The sequence below is a fragment of the Scyliorhinus canicula genome, chromosome 9 (assembly GCF_902713615.1).
Source record: "Scyliorhinus canicula chromosome 9, sScyCan1.1, whole genome shotgun sequence".
Lineage (NCBI taxonomy): Eukaryota > Metazoa > Chordata > Chondrichthyes > Carcharhiniformes > Scyliorhinidae > Scyliorhinus > Scyliorhinus canicula.
Window position 1 is genome coordinate 31,834,863 of NC_052154.1, and position 21,794 is coordinate 31,856,656.

Below are 21,794 nucleotides of genomic sequence, written 5' to 3' on the forward strand. Positions count from 1 at the left end.
CTTTTGTGTAAGTTTTTAAAAAAATATATACTTATATATATATATATATATATATATATTGTTATGGGCCAGGGTTTAGAAAACGTCAAGGTATACCATGGATTTCTCCTGACCTACAACTGTTTATTAGTTTTGGTTACGGGGAGCACAAGGGCCTACCTTTCAGGTGTTATTCAACAGAGGCCTTAAGCACTTTTAATCAAAAATAACGTTTATTCTAAAAATTCAGTTAATACTTTTATAAACACACACAATAAGCATTTTTATCAACTACAAACATAAATACCCCACACAGCTACAGTACTCTATGTATAATCCTTAATCAATTTTCCCTCTTAAACTGTTCCAATTTAGTAACAAGATCCCATGAACCAGAAACCCCTTTTCAAAGGTGTGGCCCAACACACAGCACTCGAGACCTGGTGTACGTACGTACTTGTTTCCTGTCCAAAACATCAGGTTTAAATTCCTTCCAGAAAATAGTTATTACTTTTAAGTTATCATGTAATCTGGAGACAGTTTTTAAAATGCAGAAGGAGAGAGACTCCAAGATCCTTGTCTGTCTGATCACAGCAGCCAAATGTGAAAAAAAAACTCAGAGCCTCACAACAGCTCCCAGCACAAAACGGGAGTAAAATCCAGAGCCACAGCCCAGCTCCACTCACGCAATGATATCACTGAAGCCATTTGATAAGATAAAATAATTCTTAAAGGGACACTCCCATGTCAATATATGATAAATAATGGGCCTATTGATGTTAGTGCTGCAGTGCTCTAGTGTTGAGGCTCCCGGTTCTTTGTCCATACTGCTGGGAAACTACCTACTGTTATACTCAAACTAACTATACTGTACTTCTCTGCTTCTCATCTTTTTTTCTTCTTTAACATTCCTTCACGGGATGAGAGTGTCACTGTCTAGGCCAACATTTTTTAGCCCATCCCTAATTGCCCTTAATAAGGTGGTAGTGGTAAGTTTAACTATTTAGTTAAATATATAAAAAAGTATGAAATCCAAGCATTATATGAAATAAGATCAGAAAGTAGGTCTTAACAAAGAGGTTGAATTATGCCGATGCAGTGTGGTCCAATTATTCCCCGCACTCTATCCTCGTTTCACCTGATGGTAGCACTTAGTGTTGAGATCAACTGGTGGTTAAAGTTAAAAACTGTCAGCACGGTTCACTCCAATTCTATTTATACACCCTGTAATTCCGAAAGCTACTTCAGTTTCAAAATACCACTTGACATTTGATTATGAAACATTTGGCACCCGTTTTACAGTCGCCTGTTGAATTAAGTGATCTTGGGCAGCAAATGCAGGAGACTTTTTTTTTTAAAAGGAAAAGGCTGTCCCGACTCTAACTCTGATATTATTAGTTGAGAAAGATTGCACAAGCCAAAATCTAACCGCACAGCTGTGCCTACACTTAATGTGCGTATAGAATGAGATTTGCCTAACATCAATAATTAGACTCAAATTTAACAGTGTAACACCCCAGAACATGGAATATTTTTTGGATTATTCATGTGGATTCAACTGGCGCCTTCAAAGTGTTAAGGCATGTAACTTTCAAGCAGAATGTAACTTTCAAGCAGCATGTAACTTTCAAGCAGCATGTAACTTTCAAGCACCATTCTCCGCTCACGTTATTAAACTCTACAGCCCTTGGCATGTATAATACAACCCTCATTCCCCCAATGTGCCTTCATCTATGCTTTCCTTGCAGTGACTGATCACTTTAATTTCTAGATGCAGAAGCTGCAGCTTCCAGTTGATTTGTGATGGTATTTTGTTTTGTTTTTAACAATCTTTTTATTGGCATTTCTCATATTTATGAACAGTTGTATTTATACATTGCATTTTTCTTGCCCGTGCTAATTTACTTTATTGCACAGAGAGGTTTATTTTGTCCTTCATTTAACTGACCCTATGCACATTTCGCTGCCCTCTGGATCGGTCTATATTTTCTCCCCACTTTCCTGTTGCCCTCCCTTCCTCACCCCCCCCTCCCCTTTGACTTCAGCTGTTGTTTTCAGGGAAAGAGGGGGGAGGTAGGAAGTAGCCCTCCCCCTCCCTCCTTCCTCTTCTCTATACTTCTGGTTACCCCACCTTCCTTCCGTTTCCGCCCCCCCCCCCCCCCCCCCCCCCCCCTCCAGTTGCGCAGTTCTTTGGTTCCTCATCTATCTTATTTTTTTCAATCTTAGCTTACTCCTCGTTGCTGGCCTCGAACAGGTTTTGGAACAGGCCGACAACTGCCCCCAAGTATCCAGGAAGTTTCTCCAGCTGGAGCAATTCCTCGGGGCTGGTTCAACACAGTGGGCTAAACAGCTGGCTTGTAATGCAGAACAATGCCAGCAACGCAAGTTCAATTCCCGTACCAGCCTCCCCGAACAGGCGTGGGAATGTGGTAACTTTTCACAGTAACTCATTGAAGCCTGCTTGTGACAATAAGCGATTCTTTTTTTCTTTAGAGGTCTGTGAGCCATCCTGCAGCTGTGGGTGGTGCTGCCAAAAGGATTCTCCAGAATGCGAATAGGGAAGCAAAAACAAGGGCGTCAGCCCCCTTCCCCATGTGTAACTCTGGCTGATCAGATACCCCGAACATTGCCACTATCGGGCATGGCTTCACCCTCGCCCCCACAACCTTGGACATTGCCTCAGAGAAGGCTGTCCAGAACTCAGCAGGTTTGGGACAAGCCCAGAACATGTAGGTATCCTCCACCTCCGGGACAAACCTGCTCATTCGGGTTCTGGTCAGGTGCACTCTGTGCACCACTTTGAGCTGCAATAGGCTGATCCTTGCACAGGAGGAGGTGGAGTTAGCCCTGCTCAGTGCTTTGCTCCAGAGCCCCACCCTACCTCCGTCCACAGTTTGTCCTCCCATTTTTGTCTGATCTCGTCCAGTGGTGTTCAAGCTCTGTCCCTGCTTGTGCCTATCAGGTCCTCTAGTAGTGTGGTTTCCAGGGCCCTGAGGTACCCGATTTCTCTTTGCAGAGGAAGTCTTTTTTATTTGGAGGTGTCTCATTTCCTGTCCTTTTGCTAGTTTCCACTTCCTCGTCAGTTCGTTCAGTGTCGTCAGTCTGCACACCACGTAGATGTCCCCGACCGTCAGTGTGCCCCAGATCCGCCTCCATCTTTTGAAGGTGGTATCTAGCATGGCTGGGGGGAATCTGTGATTGCCGCATATGGGGGTCAAGGGGGACATTTTAGTTATACAGAAGTGTTGTCTCAACTGCGGCCACGTTTTCGGCGTGGCCGCTACCACTGAGCTCGTTGTGTATCTTGTTGAGGAGGTTGGGAGTGCTCCTGTGGCCAGAGCCCGGAGGGTGGTTCCTTTACAGGATGCCTCCTCCATTTGTACCCACCTTTGAAGGTCTTTTCTTTCTTCTTCCACCAGGGTGGTCAGATTCTACTTGTGGATCTGTGTCCAGTCTCTGGCTATCTGGATCCCCAGGTAACGGAATCTGTTCTGGCCCGTTTTAAACTGGAGCCCCTCCAGCTCTATCCTTCCCCCTTTTGGGTTTACTGGGAATGTCTCGCTTTTGCCCAGGTTAAGTTTGTAGCCCGAGATGGTTTCAAACTCTTTCAGTATTTGCAGTATTGCCTTCAGTCCCTCGTGTGGCTTTGAGACATAGAGGAGCAGGTCATCTGCATAGAGTGAAACTCTGTGCTGTCTCCTCTCCGGATTCCCTTCCAGTTTTTTGCGTACCTCAGGGCTATCGCCAGGAGTTTGATCGCTAGCACGGACAAGAATGGGGATGGGGGGCATTCATGGCCTTTTCTGCATCCTGGGAGACGATCACCTCTGGTGTTCTCTCCCGGGGGGGGGGGGGGGGTGTCATTATCACATTCAGCAGCCACCTGATGTTTGCTGTGAGCTGCCAACCTTTGACAAAGCCCGTTTGGTCCTCTGCGACCACCTCTGGTACGCAGTCCTTCAGCCTTTTGACCAAGAACTTTGCCAGTATTTTCACATCCACGTTCAGCAGTGAAATGGGTCTGTATGATCCACATTCCGTCAGGTCTTTATCTTTTTTGGGTATCAGTGCAATTGTGGCCTGCACTAGTGTGGGGGGCAGGGTGCCCCTTGCTAGTGAGTTGTAATGATGTTTTGATTTGGTTTTTGTATTATTTGCAGGAGGATATGGTCAAATTCATATACATTTCTCTGGCTGAATAAAACGTATCACATTTTACTGACTGCACTGGAGCAAGAGTGGCCCAGTAAGCTCAAACTTAAGTCTAAGGAAAGTTTTTGATTCAATCCAGTCTCTGAATTATGTCTATAGACAGTATTCAATGAGCAGAGGCGTGTTTTAATGGAATACTGCAACTGAAGTACCATCTCTCTGTAACCAATGTCTTAATGTTGAATTTCTGATTGGGGTGTTTATTAATTAGAGAATGATATGTTTCTGTTGCAGCACTCAATGGAAGCCAGTCCAAGACTGTTCAATAGTAAACCCAGATATAATTCACTTCTCATTTTAAAATCAATTTGCATTTGAAATTATTTTATAAACCAAAAGATCAATTCTTAATTTTTTAAAGTCATTTAGGGAGGTACATTAAGAAATCAAACTTGCATATAGATTCAAAAAAGAAAACAGGGCCGAGGAAATGTATAAATGCGGAATGCAAATATGATTAGTGCTTTACTAAAGTGATGGTATTAAAGTCATATTTCCTTTGTTGGAATAAGTAACCTGAGATCCCACTTTCTCCACAATTACTTGATTGGGTCACTTCCTAAATAATAAAAGGAGTGTTTTGTAAATATTGCTGTAAAAGGAAACAAGCTGTCTGTAGCCACCTGGGTTGGCCACACCCGACTACAAAATGGATGCCCGCTAAGAATGCAGGGAAATTCAGCCAGATACAGGGAAACAAGAAGGTACAAGGTTTCCTGTGTATTAGGACTTGCAGAAACCCAGACAGAACCGAAACCAGCAACTATCTGCATATTAATGAGCGATCCCCGGGAATAATTGGAAACATTGAGTAATCGAGACCAAACCAGACTCCCCGGCGCCAGTAGGAGCCAGGACAAAGGAAGGCCAACGGACACCTAGGAACCGCCCAGCGATCAGGGAACAGCTCTAGTATTGGAGAAATCGATTCAATTGATTGGAACTTAGTCCAATCAATTAGAACCAAGTCCGGGGTCCACCCAAAAGGGCGCGAAACCCCTGGGGGCTATAAAATAGAGCCCCCAAGTTCAGTTTGTTCTTCTTGGCATGGTCTCTCAGCAGCTCGAAACAACTCTTGACCGTGACTCTCAAAAACGAGAGATCTGCCTAGCAGCTGCACCAACGAAGTAAGTGTCCAGTCAACGCACGCTATGAGATAAATGCTCCTAGTTACTAGTCCATACCAGCTTGAAGCCTGCAGACTCAGAATCGAACGAAAGGCCATTGTTCCCCTAACCTGGTGGGCCCTTTCCAAAGCTAAGTATAGGCCTTTTAGTGTTAAAGATAGTCTAGTAAGTAGTGTTTTATGCATGAGTAGCGATTGACTGTGTATATAATAAATGTGTTTTGATTTGAAACTTACTAACTGGTGTATTGAGTTATTGATCAGCACTTGAACTTGAACCTCGTGGTGGTATCATAAAGATACCTGGCGACTCTAGAGCAAGGTGATTAAACAGAGCAAATTAAGTACAAACACAACGAGCAACATGTCTCTTGGAGAATGGTTGGGGGACAGCCATTTCCTGGTTCCTTCCCCATACCAGTGCCATGACCAATTGGAGTAAACCTGCCTGGTTTGGATTTAAACAAAAGTTTGGCCCCTGTGCATCGCCAAGCAATGTCTCTACCAGTTAAAGTCCACTTGCCGACCAATCAGCACCCTCGTCTCATGCAGGATACGTTGCTGTTCCTGTTGAGATTTGGAGTTCTTGCAAATCTGTCCTGATGAGTGCAAGACAGAAAGCTTTGACAGTGGGTGCAATTCAGTGGACAAATGTTAAAGTCTGCTTATGAGTGCGTTTAGTGGGATGTTCCTCGGCGGCTGCATTTAGGCTAATTTAAATATGCAGATCTCGATCACGCCCAGCAAGGGCGAGATCCAGATCGCGCTGGGCAGAGTGAGTCGAGTGACTCGCGATCGGCCCAGCGCCCGACGTGGAGCCCCATTTGGGACTCTCACCAATTCCCCCTTTGGTTGGAGGTGCGTCTTTTCCACAAGAATCAACAATATCTGCACAGCTGGTGTATTTCAGTTGGCCAAAGTCTAACGACCAATCATTCTAAACATTTTTTTGTGAATATGAAATCTTAATAGACTCTTAGAATGAACTTGAATAAAGATCAGTGTGAGGTGGTACATTTTGGTCAAAAAAATAAGGAAATCATATACTCTTCTGAAAATAAGTATCTAAATGGGGTAGAGGAACAGGGGTTTCTGAATACAGATAAATCACTGAAAGAAGCACAACAGGTTAATAATATGCCATTAAAAAGCAAACAAATAACCAGGGTTCACTTTGGGTAGATTTGAAGTTATGATGAACTTGTTTAGAATCTCGTTCAGAACTCACTTGGAGTACTGTGGACAGTTCTGTTCTCCATATTAGAAAAAGGGGTACAGAGGGATAGGAAAGGTGGAAAAAGATTTCCTAGAATCTGGCCAGATCTGAGCTGTTATACGCATGAGGAAAGCTTGAACAGGCTGGGTCACTGTTCCCTAGAAAGAGAAGATTAGTAGATGTTTTAAGATTCTGAAAGGATTTGATAAGGTATAGAATCATAGAATTTACAGTGCAGAAGGAGGCCATTCAGCCCATCGAGTCTGCACCGGCCCTTGGAAAGAGCAACCTACTTAAACCCATGCCTCCATCCTATCCCCGTAACCCAGTAACCCCACCTTTTAGATACTTAAGGTGCAATTTAGTATGGCCAATCTACCTAACCTGCACATCTTTGGACTGCGGGAGGAAACTGGAGCACCCGGAGGAAACCCACGCAGACACGGGGAGGAACTGCAAACTCCACGCAGAAAGTCACCGGAGTACGGAATTGAATCCGGGTCCCTGGCAGTGTGAAGCAGCAGTGCTAACCACTATGCCTCCATGCCACCCTATTCTAAAATGGGCAGGTATTCAGCCCATCAAATTATCACGCGGGCAGTGAAGATCAAAATCTACCCCATCAATTTCAAATTTGTGAAAATCATCCTTATGGCAGCTGCTTAACGTTCAAACCTCTGAGGGAGCAAACTATTATAAAGTGTAATATGACAAAAAGTATTGAATATCGGTGATTAAGCAATGGACTTTTTTGTTCTTCTATTTTTATGTTGTCTGCTCAGGAAACACTGTGAAGGAGGACACTGCAGTCTGGACTATTAGCACTCACTTCTTTTCACAGGACAAGGCAACGAAAATATTATACTCTTCCTAAAAATTCTAATTCATTAAAAATGTTTCAATTTCTGCACATAACACCTCCTTTTTGATTGAGGAAATTAATGGTTGCAAATCTAAGAGGGTCAATCCTGATTTTTTAAAAAAAATTTAAAAATCGTTCATTAAGCACTTTAGCACATATTTTTGGCACATTAAAATGTAAAGGAACCCTTGAGACTTTTAAATTGATTTAAAAGGAAAATTACTGATGATAATTAATGGCTTTGCTATGATGCAATATCACGACAAAGTCTTTTTCTGGATTAGCATAAATTATGATCTAATCGGGCTTTGACTATGTCGGGATTAATAAAACACACAGAATGGTGATTTCATCCCAATATTTGAAAAATGGTTAAGGTGAGAGTTTAGAAATTAAAGATGCTCACATGTAGGCAAATCCAGAAGCAGCATAACGATAAAATTGCCACCAATAAATCCAAAGGAAAATCTAGAAAAATCCCAAACCCAGAGATTAGGTAAAATATGGAATTCGTGATTACAAGTAGTTGAGCCAAATTGCAGAGATGCAGTTAAGATGAAGATAGATAAATTAATGAAGGGGAAAAGATTAGAAGAATATATAGATGGGATTGGGATGAAGAGAAGTGGGAGGATGATCCTGTAATGGGGACGGTCCTGGTCCAATTAAAAGCAAAATACTGTAGATGCTGGAAATCTGAAATAAAAACAGAAAATGCTGCATAAACTCTGGCAGCATCTGTGGAGAGAAAAACAAAGTTAACGTCTTGAGTCCATATGACCCTTCCACAGAACTGAAAGGGGGGGGGGGGGGGGGTATAAATATGATGAATTATATACTTGGAAAGGGGTTGCAGCAGAATGGAAAGTCAGTGACAGGTCAAAGCTAAGGAGAGACTGACAAACATGTCATGGACATGAGGCAAGTGGCAAAGGTAGGATAGCAGAATGTGTTAATCGGAAAAAAAGCTCTCAGCGGGAGCATAACTGAACAACAAGGGACAGTGGCCATGTGGGAGAGGGGTGGGATGTGTTGGGACAAGCCAGGGGAAGTGAACAACAGAAAACCAAAAGGGGAGTCAAGACGGAGGGGGACGTTTACAGCCTAAAGTAGTTGAACTCAATCGGATAATAAGGTGTTGTTCTTCCCGTTTGCGTTGGGCTTCAGTGAAGAATTGCAGCAGGCTGAGGACAGACCTGTGGTTATATCATGGCCCATTTGGGCTGAACAGTTTGATTCTGTGCTGTTAATATTGCGTGGTATAAATATTTTAAATTACTTCACATTCAAACTTCTATTATGTAGTAGGTAATTTGGCCCTTCAAGCCTGCTCCATCTTTCAATATGATCACGGCTGACCTTGATCTCGGATAGGGCCTTAACTCCACTGACCTGAATGCTCCCATAACCAATGGGAAAGAGCCTTGGGGGTGGGTGCCTTGGGAGCCCTTTGGGGAATTGATTTGGGTTGTGTAGGGCAGATTGTTGCAGTATTTAACTCGGTGTAAATATTGCATTAGTGTGCTTACGTTTAAAAACTAATGTGGTGGGGAAAGGAAAGCTCAGAAACAATCAGTCATGAATAAGAGGAAGTTTAGTTTATTTCTTAGCTCTGCAGAGGACACCCTCCTCTCTCTACAGGAGAGAGAGGAAAGTGCACCGAGCGCCTCAACCTTCAGTCTTTATTCATTCAAACGATACAAGTAAATCTCCATTCCATATAGGGAGTTGTTTTTCTCCTAACTTTACTTTCTCGACCTTCAGACAGCTGGGATATCAGTTTTTCTCTCTCTCTCTCTCTCTCTCTCTCTAACCTTGCGCACACACACACAAACGCCTGCAGCTTTAGTTAATCACACTATTATTCAGTTATTCAATATTAAGTATTAATATTGGGGGGGGGGGTGCCTTAAATGATACTTGCTACTTCAGATGTTCATATGGTACAGGGGTTAAGGCCGTTGTTCTTTCAAAACAAATTCTATTTCCATCCGCAAAGTTGAGGTAATCTATAGTGATGGAACTTTCTAAAATGGCTCAGCTGAGAAGAAAGAGAACCAGTCTATATATGGCAACCAGATTTTGAGATGTAGGGCGCGATCCAACAGCCACGTTATGCTCAAGTGAGAGCGCAACCCGACGGGTAGATCATGGGAGAGGACACCCGCGGGTTTCCCAGCAATCTTTACACTTCGCGAGATATATACCCAAGTCCTGCGAGGTGTCGGAATCAAATGCCGGTTTAAACCTACTTAGGCGAGCTTACCCAGGATCAACCCGCCTCTCAGGATGTTTCCAGCCTACCTGGCCCGGCACGGTTAATACTGGTCCACACAAACTGGACCCGGGCCCTCGGGAGGCCATACTCGGGCTGTCGGACCAGCTGGTGTTGGAAACTGGTGCGGAGGCAGATGTTGTAGCCTTTGCCTCGTTGATCGCCCGAAAGCGGACCCAGTTATGGTGGAGATCAACCTCTCCACCCTGTGCGCTGGCATGGTGGGGGGACCTGCTAGAATTTTTGAGTCTTGAGAAGGTCAAATTTGAACTGAGGGGGAAGGATGGAGGGATTCTACAACTCTTGGGCGTTATTCATTATGCACTTTCAAGAATTGGATCACATCGTACATTAGGGGGATTGGGGGCTGGGAGGGTTGGGGAGAGGGAGACTCGATGTGATAATGGTGACTATGGGTGATTTCTGATTCCTTTTTGTCATTTGTTTATGTTAACATGCGGGCCAATGTTTGGGGATTTGGTGGGAGGATGAGATAGTTATTGATATGGGGATTGACATTGCATTCGTTACTGATTATTATTTATTGTTGGGTGTAAATTTGGGAGCAAATGTGAAAAAGGAGGAGAATAAAAATATTTTTTTAAAAACCTGCTCCACATAAAGGTGGAACAGGTGGAAATGCACCCGCCGATCTCCCAGGCCATCGGAAACCCCTGGGTGGTCAGGGCCAGGGCAGTGTGGCTCCTTGGCCCTCCCCCTGGAATGTAGGCACCTTGGCATTGCCCAGCTGGCACTTTGGTTCTGCCATCCTGGCATTGCCCAGCTGCCCGGGTAGCACTGCCAAGCCAGCAGGAACACTTCTGGCAGTGCAAGGGTGCCCAGGTACCAGAGTGGCGCTGCCAAGGTTCATGGCCTGAGGAGATCGATGCCCATGCAAGGAGGGCGGGGGTGGGGGGTTTGAAGGATAAGGAGGGTGCAGGGCAGGAATGTATAGGCCTCTGGGAGGTTGAATGGTTGATGGGTTGGGGTCCTGGAGGAGAGGCCTGAAAGGGGGCATGGGACGGCCTGAAGAGGGGAGGCCCAGGGACCCCATAGCGGGGTGTCCTCACTTGTGGATTGGGGGAAGGGGGTAGTGCTCATGTATGTGGGGGGTGACATTACCCATAGGTGTGGGGAGGGGGGGGGGGGGGAGGGGGCCCAGAAGCTCACTTAGAGATTTGCGCACCCTTTCAAAATGGCGGCCTGAGTTTAGCTCATTCTAAGTATTGGCTAAACCTCCCCAGGCCCCAAAAAAGTGACTTAAGTGTCCTTTGATAGTGGTGGGGAACTTGCCAGCAGAGTCGGCCGGGAAACTCCATGCAAAACACATCACAAATGAACTTAGAAATGTTTCCATTAAATTCCACCAGTAGTATAGGGTAGAATTGAAGTTGATTCTTTAAATTGAAATTCAGTGCCCAATCTTTGCTGTCACTGAGTGTCACATTTTCTAAACCTTGGCTCTTTTCATCTTCTCAGTTGCTTAAAATTTAATTACATTTTTCTCTCCCATTTTTCGTTTTCTTTCTCTCCCCTCTTCACCCCTCAATTTTACTCTCCTTCCTTAATGAGATGTAAAATTAACACAACATCTGAATTCCACTCCATCAAGACTTCTACAGCTGCAAGGAAAAAATGGTGAAAAATCCTGATTGAAAAATGGCCTGCAATTTTCACTCTGCATAGGGTAGCTTGGAGATACAGATAGTCTTCCTTTAAACATTGACTAAAATGTTTAATGTCTCACTGAACTTATCTCGGGACTATCTAAGGTATACCTACTCGTGCCATGGTATTTCCTAGCCACACCCCCCCCCCCCCCACCCCCCCCCCCCCCCCCGTGCAATTTTTGTGTACTTGGTGGTGAGGATGAAGGCTAGCATGCTTTTCCCTGTTGTCAGTTCCCTCACCACCTGCCACAGTCCCAGTGTAGCAGTTTATATAACTTCAACCAATGATTTAATCAGATGAAGTATTGGATTTCTTGAGGGAGTGGGCATTGATTTGTAATATGATACCAGATATATGTAACAACTCTTTAAAAAAATCAAATCAGGCAAGTTATTTTTATTTTTTTTCCAATTTTGGTGCTAGCAGCAGTAAAAATCTACAGAATGCATTCAACAAACAACTTAAAACATTTATTTCTACTGCCTTACTCATGGTATACGCAGTCCCAGTTCAACCAAGTTGCATTCCCATAGCTGCTGCATCAGCTTTGATATTTGATTGCATTGCTGTTTTATGGGTATCAAATATATTTATAATTGCTCATTAAAAGTGCAGCCATGCAGTTGGCCGACTTTGAACCAGTAATTTATCAGGAGCCGCTAGATTTAATCTACCCACAAAGGTTTTCCCATTGACAGCGAAGTAGGGAAGCTGGAATTGGTATAAATAAGATAACAAACAAGAGAGAGAATTTTTGATTCATGACCAAGACATTTGTGGCCAATTACAAATTAACAGATCGTATGATAGATTAATAGAAAAAAATTAAATGCTAGAAAGCTGAGGAGATTGTTTGAAAAAATCATGTTGTGATCTAGCTGAGTGTATCTTACAATACTGGTGACTGAGAAAAATCCACAACAGCCTACAGTTCACAATTATAAGGTGATTATTCACATAAATAGCACATTCAGGAAAGACAGTCCATAGAATCTCTACTGTGCAGAAGGAGGTAATTGAGTCTGCACCGACCCTGTGAAAGAGCACTCTATCTAGGCCCATTCCCCCACCCTATCCCCTTAACCCCATCTAACCTACACATTTTTGGACTGTCGAAGGAAACCGCAGGAAACCCATGCAGACATGGGGAGAACCTGTAAACTCCACAGTCACCCAAGGTTGGAATCGAACCCGGATCCCTGGTGCTTTAAGACAGCAGGATTAACCACTGTGCCACCCTGCCACCCCCAATGATATCATCAGTCGCATCACTAAAGTTTGAAGGAAGATTCTGAATGACCCTTCTGAATTTCAGTGTTTCTCTAGACAAAGGACAGGATTCTCCATAGCCCGATGCCGAACTCCGGATCGGCGATCAGGTGGGGAATGGATTTCGGAGTCGGAATCGGGGCAGGCGCCGTTTTGATGCCGGTTTGCGATGCTCCGCCCCCTCCAAACCGGCGTCATCGGGCTGCGTGCAGTTGCAAGGCCGTTGGCACGTCATCGGCCAGACCACTCGCGATGATCTACCGGCGATGGGCCGAGTTCCCGACGGCGTGGGTCCATGTGGTTCAGCAGTCGGGAATCCAGCGTACCAGCTGCGGATGGTGTCCAGTGCCGCCACACTTGTCCAGTATCCGTGCCGCTGGTCGGGGGCTTCGGCTAGGGCTGGAGGGAGTGGTGGGCAGTGGACAGGAGCTGGGCTGTGGGGTTGGGGTGGGTGGGTTAGGGTTTGAGCACGGCCGGCGCCATCATTTCCAGCACGACCAGAACAGGCCATCAGTCCTGCACATGCGCAGCCCGGGTTCCGGCCTTTTTCCACATGATCCAGGGGTGGTTCACACGCCGCCGGTGCTAGCTGCTCACCGGTACCGGAACCCGTGACAGGTTCGTGCCGATTTTCTTGTTGTGAACCATCCACGGATTCTTCAATGGCGCCAGCACTTAGCCTCTGGAACTTAGAATTCCGCCCAAAGTCTTTTGCAACATTAATCCTGCTGGAATGGTATGAGCAAATCGAAGATATAAAATGTGTCTCTATAAAAACATGATAAACAGATTAACTGTGTGTGTGCCATCTTGAACTTTTAGTATCCTAAGAAATCAATGATAAAGTATATAATGTAGGAAAGGTGAAAATATAACATTTACAACAAGATGGTTATATTTTTTCTGACCAGCTGGATTGTCGATGTTTAAAATAGGTTAGGCATTTCAGAGCCAGTGTCATCAGTGCAAAGTTCAAGTGCACAGGTGGCTATCACTGTCAGTATGCATTGGTGCCTACAACTCCCAGAAATGTGCTTTTTATAATTGAGAACAAGATTGGGTTCCTAAAGAAATTGTCACCCTATACACATGGGGCATTCTACCAATTGGGTATTCTGGCCGAAGACTATTGTTTGAAAGCCTTTTGAAAACAATTAAAAGTTTGTATCATTCTTATTCCACAATTGTATCTATGAAGGAAGCGAAAGGAGTTAATAAGAAAAATATTGGACAAGAGCTATAAACTGGTTTAAAACTGTAAATTCTAACAGCTATTATATTTTCTGGCATTAAAGTTACATAGCTCCATTTTAATCCCAAAATAATTTGTTGCGTATTATATGGTGAACGTCTCCTGACTTCTTCAAAAAATATGATCTATTTTGTTGCAGGCATCCATTGAGAAACCCTCTAGTAAATATTTGTATTATTGTTAGACCAGCTTCTCAATGGCATTAAAGTTAATGATGATGTAGCTAATTATTTTTGTGGCTTTTGTCTTGCAATACAGGACAGACTTTGCTGCGTTTGCTGTTGGCTTGTCAGAATTTACATATGGATTCTTTTGCCCAATTCCCATTTGAACCTATATGTTGCATGTTAGCAGGATGAAGATGAGGAAGCTATGGAAGTGGAGGATGCAACAGAGGATGAAGAAGATACAGTTGAAGAAGAAAGGCAGAGACAAGCCCGTCTCGCTGTACTGGCTCGGCTACGAGTGACAGCACAGAGACTTCTTGAAGCTACAGGGAAAGCTGTAGCCATTCTGTTTTTGGCTTTAGCTGGTAGGTTTTTAAGAATTACTGTATTTGTCATGACAATAGTATTCGCACCACACAAGGTGAGCCAATGACCATTACCAACAAGAGCAAGAATGAGGAGCACCTCTTGACATTTCACAGGATTACCAGCATTGAATTCTCCCACCATTGGTATCTGAGGGGTGTCACCATTATCCATAAACATAACTAGATCAGCCATATAAATGCTGTGGCTGCAGGATCAGGTCAGAAGCTGAATATTCTGCAGTGAATAACTCACTCTCCAACTCCATAAAGCATTTTCACAGGTGCAAGGTACAGAGTACAGGGTGTTGTGATTTTTATGCATGCCATTTTAACGTAAATATGCTTGGCAGAGCAAGGCTTAATGTGGGACTGGCAAATAGCACCTTCCATGGCATGATGTATAGAGCCACATGGTAAGAGACTCTGGGAGAGAACAGCCTCTAGCAACATTCTAAGTAAGAAGCTTGCCTACACGGAGACAGCACCATGCAAGACAATATCTGGGATCTGTGAATAATTAAAGACTAACAATAAATGGCTCATGTTTAAATATACAAGTTTCAAGATCCCCTCATTGAGACATTTAAAAAACCCATAATACAACATATAGTGGCGGCAAACAGCACCAACACGTGGCACAAGTTAAGAATGTGATGTAATGTACAGCATTGTCTGGATCAGTGCAGTCCAACAGCACACAAGAAGCTTACACCATCCAGGACAAAGCAACCCATTTGCCATTTACAAGATGCACTGCAGCAATACATCAGGGCTCCTTCAACAGCACCTTCCAAACATACGGTCGCTACTATCTAGAAGAATGAGGGCTTGAGAATACCATGTCACAAGTTTCCCTCTAGGTCACGTTCATTCACTGTCGCTGGGTCAAAATCCTAGAATGCCCCTACCTTAAAAGCACTGTGGCGTACTTGCAGCACACTGGCAGCAGCGGTTCAGGAAGGTTGCACATAATTATCTTCCTGAAGGTAGTTAGGGATCAGCAGTAAATATCGGCAACAACCACATCTCATGAACAAATGTCCATTTTGAAAGTGTGCAGTGAGATATATTTGCAGAGAATTAGTTACAGCATTTCAGTCTACTTTCTAATTTGCATGACGAATTTTAGCAATTTTGGTCCATTGGTTCAAATGTTGAACGCATCACTACAGAAGCAAATTAATACTTGTGCATCTGTCCTGAAAACTCCACTGATCTTCAAGTGTAGGTGTTTTAAACTGCTAAGATGTTCTAAAATGTACATGCTTGCTTCATCAGCAAAAGGAAAGTTGTGTTGTGGTTATTAGCTACTCAATAGGAACAAAGCAATGAAACTTAGGAAGATTTGTACTCATGTGTTGCTGCTTTATTATATTGCTTAATGTATTACATGTAATACTGACTCAGTATTGTTTTCCTTTTGCAGGAATTACGGTTCCATCTGCTTTCTCGGGAGTGTATTATCTGCTGTTCATTGGAATTAGCACATGGTGGGCCTGCCACTTCCCAATGAGCCATGTTGGATTTAATACAATCTGTGTTATGGTGGCATTTTACACTGCAGGCCATGTAATCTGCCTATATATCTACCAGACAGCATTTATCCAGGAGATATTTCCCCCCAATGGGCTTTGGTCCAGGTAGGGAATGTATTTATTGAGGAATATATGTATAAGTTCACAACGTGCATCATGTGGGCAAAAAATATCTTTATAAGACTATTTACATGGGTGGGTCCTTTAAAAAAAACCGATGACTCCTGAACACTCTTCTGTTTTTATACAGTGATCTTGTTTTTAATGCCTTGCACTCAGTAAAGCTCTGGGATGTTCCTATTAGCAGGGTTTCTTGTGCTAGGAAAATGCAACAAACCTACGGAGGAAGTATTTCGCAACAGGAATTTATTTTGTCGTTTAAAAAGAATAAAGGGGCTGGTTTAGCACCGGGCTAAATAGCTGGCTTTGAAAGCAGACCAAGGTAGGCCAGCAGCATGGTTCAATTCCCGTACCAGCCTCCCCGAACAGGTGCCGGAATGTGGCGACTAGGGGCTTTTCACAATAACTTCATTTGAAGCCTACTTGTGACAATAAGCGATTTTCATTTTCCATTTTCAAATGTATTTAGGCTTTGTCTAACACTGGCAACATTCCACGGTGGGGCTTTAATTTATGTTGAGATTGTGAACAGTTCAGTTCAATTTGACATAACTGCTCGAGAGGAGGATGGAGTTGGTGGAAAGGGTATGTGGTTTGTTAGCATTGGTTTTTCTGGTGTTTGGAAAGTGTGTGGCAGCATCAAAGGCTGTGGAGGAGTCAAGTGGGCGGTTCATGGCAAGGTGGAGCTGAGTGCCAGCAGCTGTATATGTGGAAGCTGATCTCATGTCTATGACTGATGTCACCAAGGGATGAGGAAGAGGAGGAGTAACCAAGATTACAATGGAGGACCAGGAAGGCAAGCCATTGATAGAAAGAGAGGAGCAAAGCCAGGATTGTCCCACTGAGGCTTCGGAGAATGTCAAAGAGATGTCCTGTTCACCAAAAATGTCAGAGAACTTTGATTTAGAAAGCCGAATGGACAGATTCAGACTGAGAATTCCAGAATGGGGAGGCATGGATCCGGGAGTTTAAAGAACTTTAAGTTCAACTAGAAGTTGATGAATGGGTGGGAATTTGCTTAGACAAAGGAATTAGGGGTGGGTTCTTTGAGGAGGCGAGTGATGATAAAAGCTATGGAAGGGAGGGATATGATGCCTGAGGAGAGGGAGCCATTTACAATCTCTGCTAACATGAAAATCAAGAAGGGAAGTTAGGTGGTCAGCAGACGAATGGGGCAAAGGGAATGAGAAGTGACTTGTGAATAAGATAAGACTGGAGAGGGCGTAGGGTGAGTTGGGTTTAGGACTAGGTCATTGGAGGCTTAGCTGAATTAAGCTTGGTGAAGCTGCTGGCTGGTTGATCTTGAAGCCATTAAAGTAAATAGGTTTTTGATATTGTTTGTGAGCTGTAGCTGTGGAAGTGGACGGGGTGAAAGTTTTATGGCTTTATGGCTAAACCAGACCCTGTCCTCCATGTGAAAGAACAGTCCTATTCATATTAATTTGCCTTGTTCACATATCCCTCGTTTCAATTGCTCTCATAATTTCTGCTTCGGCCCCAAATCTTGTAAGTGAATTCCACAGCCACACAACTCTCAAATGAACCCAGAATAAGAATGTGCCACGGACACATCCAATCTCTTTATGCAACATGGAGGTTTGGTCTTCATTGTCATCTAATTGTATTCCAGGGAATAAAATTCAATATCAATAGCCATTGTGGGTGATTTTTAACTACCTGTCTCCATGGCATCTGTCAATTGAACGTAGTGGTGAAACATCCCCTCAGATGCCCAAAGTCGAAGTGGAGGGAGGCAGGGCTGGGGTGGGACAGGGCTATTTTCTCGGAGGGGAAGTTTGTGGAACTGGATGAGCTGCGGGAGAGGTTTGAACCGCCGAGGGCAGTGAATTTAAGTATATGCAGGCGCGGGACTTTACACAAAACGAGTGGCAGACATTCCCCCAGCTGCCCCGGAGTACACCCTGTTGGAGCAACTGCTAATAATAATAATAATTGCTTGTTGTCACAAGTAGACTTCAATGAAGATACTGTGAAAAGCCCCTAGTTGCCACATTCCAGTGCCTGTTCGGGGAGGCCGGTACGGGAATTGATCCCGTTCTGCTGGGCTTGTTCTGCGTTACAAGTCAGCTGTTTAGCCCATTGTGCTAATCCAGCTGCTCCCTGATGATTTGAGGGAGGGTAGGATTGGGGATATATACAGATGTTTGGGGGACAGGTCGGGGTTCAGGTGGTGAGGATCAAGAGTAAATGGGAGGAGGAGCTGGGGAGGGAAATAGTTTGGGGCAATTGTGTGAGGCAGTGCGACGGGGTAAACCCACCTCCTTCTCGGCAAGGATGAGCTTGATTCAGTTAAAGGTGGTGCACAGGGTAAACATGACTCGAGTGAGGATGAGTGGGTTCTTCCAGAGGGTGAACGATGGGTTTGGGAAGTGCAGGCGGTGGCCAGCGAATCATGCTCACATGTTCGGGGGCGGTGATAAGCTGGAGAGCTATTGGGAGGCAGTGTTTGGGATGCTATCCAGAAATGAAGAAAGAATATAAAATTTAATTAGTTCAATTTATTGAGGATACAATTGTGAGATATTCTATCAGTCATTCATGACTGTAAGTATATGCTATTAACATTGTGTTCAAGGTTAGGTATTGTAACTTAATAAAAAGGTGAGGGGGAGTGAGCGCTGAGGAGGGCGATGGAAGTTGTGAGCCAACACTTGAAGGTACCAAAGCGGCAGTGTTAAATGGTAAATGGGCACATTAAATTGCAGTTAGTGATGAGCACGCTCTCCTCACCATTGACCAGAAGATATGGTCCAGTATCAATAAAACCATCTGCACAAGCTTCAAATTTGAAATGAAAACAATAGTTCTGCAAATATACATCAGAGCAGCTTTCATCTATGCTGAGAAAAGAGAGGGTAATATTTTTGGTGTGATGTCCTTCGGAACTAAAAGCTGAAAAATAATCAAGCCCCTCTGTATGTCAGCGAAAGTGATGGGAACACAAACAGCCCAGTCATTTAGGAACTATGTTCTAATTGTTTAAAAGAACAGCAGGAATCCGTTGAATGTACAAATGATTATTGAGCTGAGGCAATGAAACAACATTAAAAGAGGAAAGAGAACATGTAAATCATTCAAATGGTAGAGGAGTGGGGGAAAGGCTGCAGACGCACCCTGACCAGCCAGCTCTGTATTTTGCTTTTGGGACAATTTTACAGGATGAATAAAAATAGAGAGTGTTGGCAGCACTCGGGTCAGGCAGCATCTGTGAAGGGAGGAAGGTTGGGTTACTGTTTCATGAACTTTGACCATTCATTTCCAATGGGTCATTGACCTGTATTGTTAACTGCCAAGTGTTTCCAGCATGTTCTGTTTTGCTTTCAGAGCTCCAAAATTTTTTGTAGAATTTTGTTTTATGTAACAGGATTAGACAGTGTGATTCGGCAGAAACTGGTTCGAGATTTTCCACTTCACTTTACTGCACTTACCATGTGATGTGCATTTGATTGACACATAATTTTTAAAAATAAATTTAAGAGTACCCAATTCATTTTTTCCAATTAAGGGGCAATTTAGCGTGGCAAATCCACTTTCCCTGCACATCTTTGGGTTGTGGGGGCAAAACCCACGCAAACACGGGGAGAATGTGCAAACTCCACATGGACAGTGACCCAGGGCTGGGATCTGGGAACTCAGCGCCATGAGGCAGCAGTGGTAACCACTGTGCCAACATGCAGCCCCAGATTGAGACATAATTAGCAAACAAATACTCAGGTAGTTAACTAGGTGCTTGACTGTAATTTCCTGAAGTCTAACAGCTCAATAAATAGTGTTCCATAGCATGTCATTGCTGGGAGCGGTGGGAGGGGAGGGGAGATTTTCTTTTTTTTAAATGCATTTTGAGTACCCAATTTATTTTTTTCCAATTAAGGGGTAATTCAGCATGGCCAATCCACCTACCCTGCACATCTTTGGGTTTTGGGGACGAAACCCATGCAAACACGGGAAGAATGTGCAAACTCCACACGGACAGTGATCCAGAGCCAGAATCGAACCTTGGACCTCGGCGCCGTGAGGCCACAGTGCTAACCACTGTGCCACCATGCTGCACCTTGGTGATTTTCTGCCTAGATAGTGAAAGAGCACATGGCAGTAAAGTTAACTTCAGATCTGATTTGTGGGACTGAACCAAAGGTGATTGAACTAGTTTAGCTGAGGTAACATCTTGAAAATTGCTAAGTTTTAAAACAACTTTTGGAGCACAAGGACAGTTTTGCCAGTAGCAATTTGTACAGCAGTAATGGTGTCTCCGGTTAAACATGTGAATGCAGCATGACAAAGTTCTCATGACTAGCCACTGCTAATAGAAACACAGGTGCTGAATCCATAAATACGTGATAGTGTTGACAGTCATGGAGACCAACGTGCTAGAATGACTGAAGGGGAAAGTAGGGTGATAAATGTGAATGTGGGGCACCAAAAGGGGCAAAGGAGCTGGATGACTTACCGGGGAACTGAATACATGAGGTAGCAGGTGTTGCCATCCTAGCAAATTCTGTCAAAAAGCCATAGGTTCAAAATTAACAGAGTCGTACGACAGTGCAACTTTGACTTGTTACCATTTCATCTGCTTTAAATTCTAACGTGTAAAACATTTTAGAAGCTGATTGCGGACACTGGAAATCTGAAATAAAAACAGAAAATGCTGGAAAAACTCAGCGGGTGTGGCAGCATCTGTGGAGAGAGCAGGGCTAATGTTTCGAGTCCAATATGACTCTTCTTCAGAACTGGAGAGAGGTAGAAACGTGATGGGTTTTATACTGTTGACAAAGGGGGGAGGGGCGGGTGAAGCAAAATTGAAGGTCAGGGATTGGTTAGAGGGCAGGAGAGATTAAACGACAATTTAAACAATACAATGGAATGCAAGGAAAAGGGAGTGGTGATGATAGGTTTAAAGACGAAAGCTTTGGTGCAGAGTAAAAATAAAGGTCAGCACTGTCTGAAAGAAAAAATATGAGAAGATGCAGGCTGGAACTTGGGAACAGTGGGGGGGGGGGGGGATAAATCAAAATGGAGGACAGAGTTCATAGTCTGAAGTTGTTAAACTCAATGTTGAGTCCAGAAGGCTGCGAAGTGCCGAACCAGAAGGTGAGCTCCTGTTCCTCCAGGTTGTGGTGGATTTCACTGGAACATTGTAGTAGGCCAAGGACAGAAATGTGAGCATGAGAGCAAGATGGCGAATTGAAATGGCAAGCGACAGGAAGGTCAGCATCATGCTTGCCGTCAGCATTTGGCCTCCTCAGTGCTGAGAAGACCTTATTGTGAGCAGGGAATACAGTAGACCAACTTGAAAAAATTGCATGTTAATCTCTGCCTCACCTGGAAGGAGTGTTTGGAACCTTGGGCAGTGATGAGGCAGGAGGTAAAGGGACAAGTGTTGGCTCTGCTCAGACTGCATGGGAAGGTGCCATTGGAAGCTGATGAGGTGTTGGGTGATGAGAAGTGGAGAGGATAGAGGAGTAGCATCATGCTGAAGTTGGCAGAAATGTCAGAGGATAACCCTTTGAATATAGAGGTTAGTGGGGTGGAAGGTGAGGACATGGGGAACCCTATTATGACTCAGAGAGGGGGAAGAAGGGATGAGGGCAGAAGTGCAGGAAATGGCTGGACGTGGTTGAGAGCCCTGTAAACCTCAATTGGGGAGGTGAAATCTTTGAGGAAAAGGGGAAACATGTTGGAAGCACCACTTTGGAAGGTAGCAAGAGCAGAAAATATGTAAAA

At 44.0% G+C, this 21,794-nt stretch overlaps 1 protein-coding gene across 4 annotated transcripts in view; it reads left to right on the forward strand.

The window, feature by feature from the left end:
- Positions 1 to 21,794, forward strand: part of piezo1 (piezo-type mechanosensitive ion channel component 1) — a 359,497-nt gene that overhangs the window by 165,351 nt on the left and 172,352 nt on the right. For 3 of the 4 annotated variants that reach the window (XM_038806434.1, XM_038806438.1, XM_038806437.1), the window contains exons 6-7: positions 14,214 to 14,394; positions 15,824 to 16,037. In XM_038806434.1, the coding sequence (XP_038662362.1) occupies positions 14,214 to 14,394; positions 15,824 to 16,037 (395 nt within the window). The remainder of the gene's footprint in view (positions 1 to 14,213; positions 14,395 to 15,823; positions 16,038 to 21,794) is intronic. The other variant, XM_038806436.1, reaches the window with a different exon arrangement.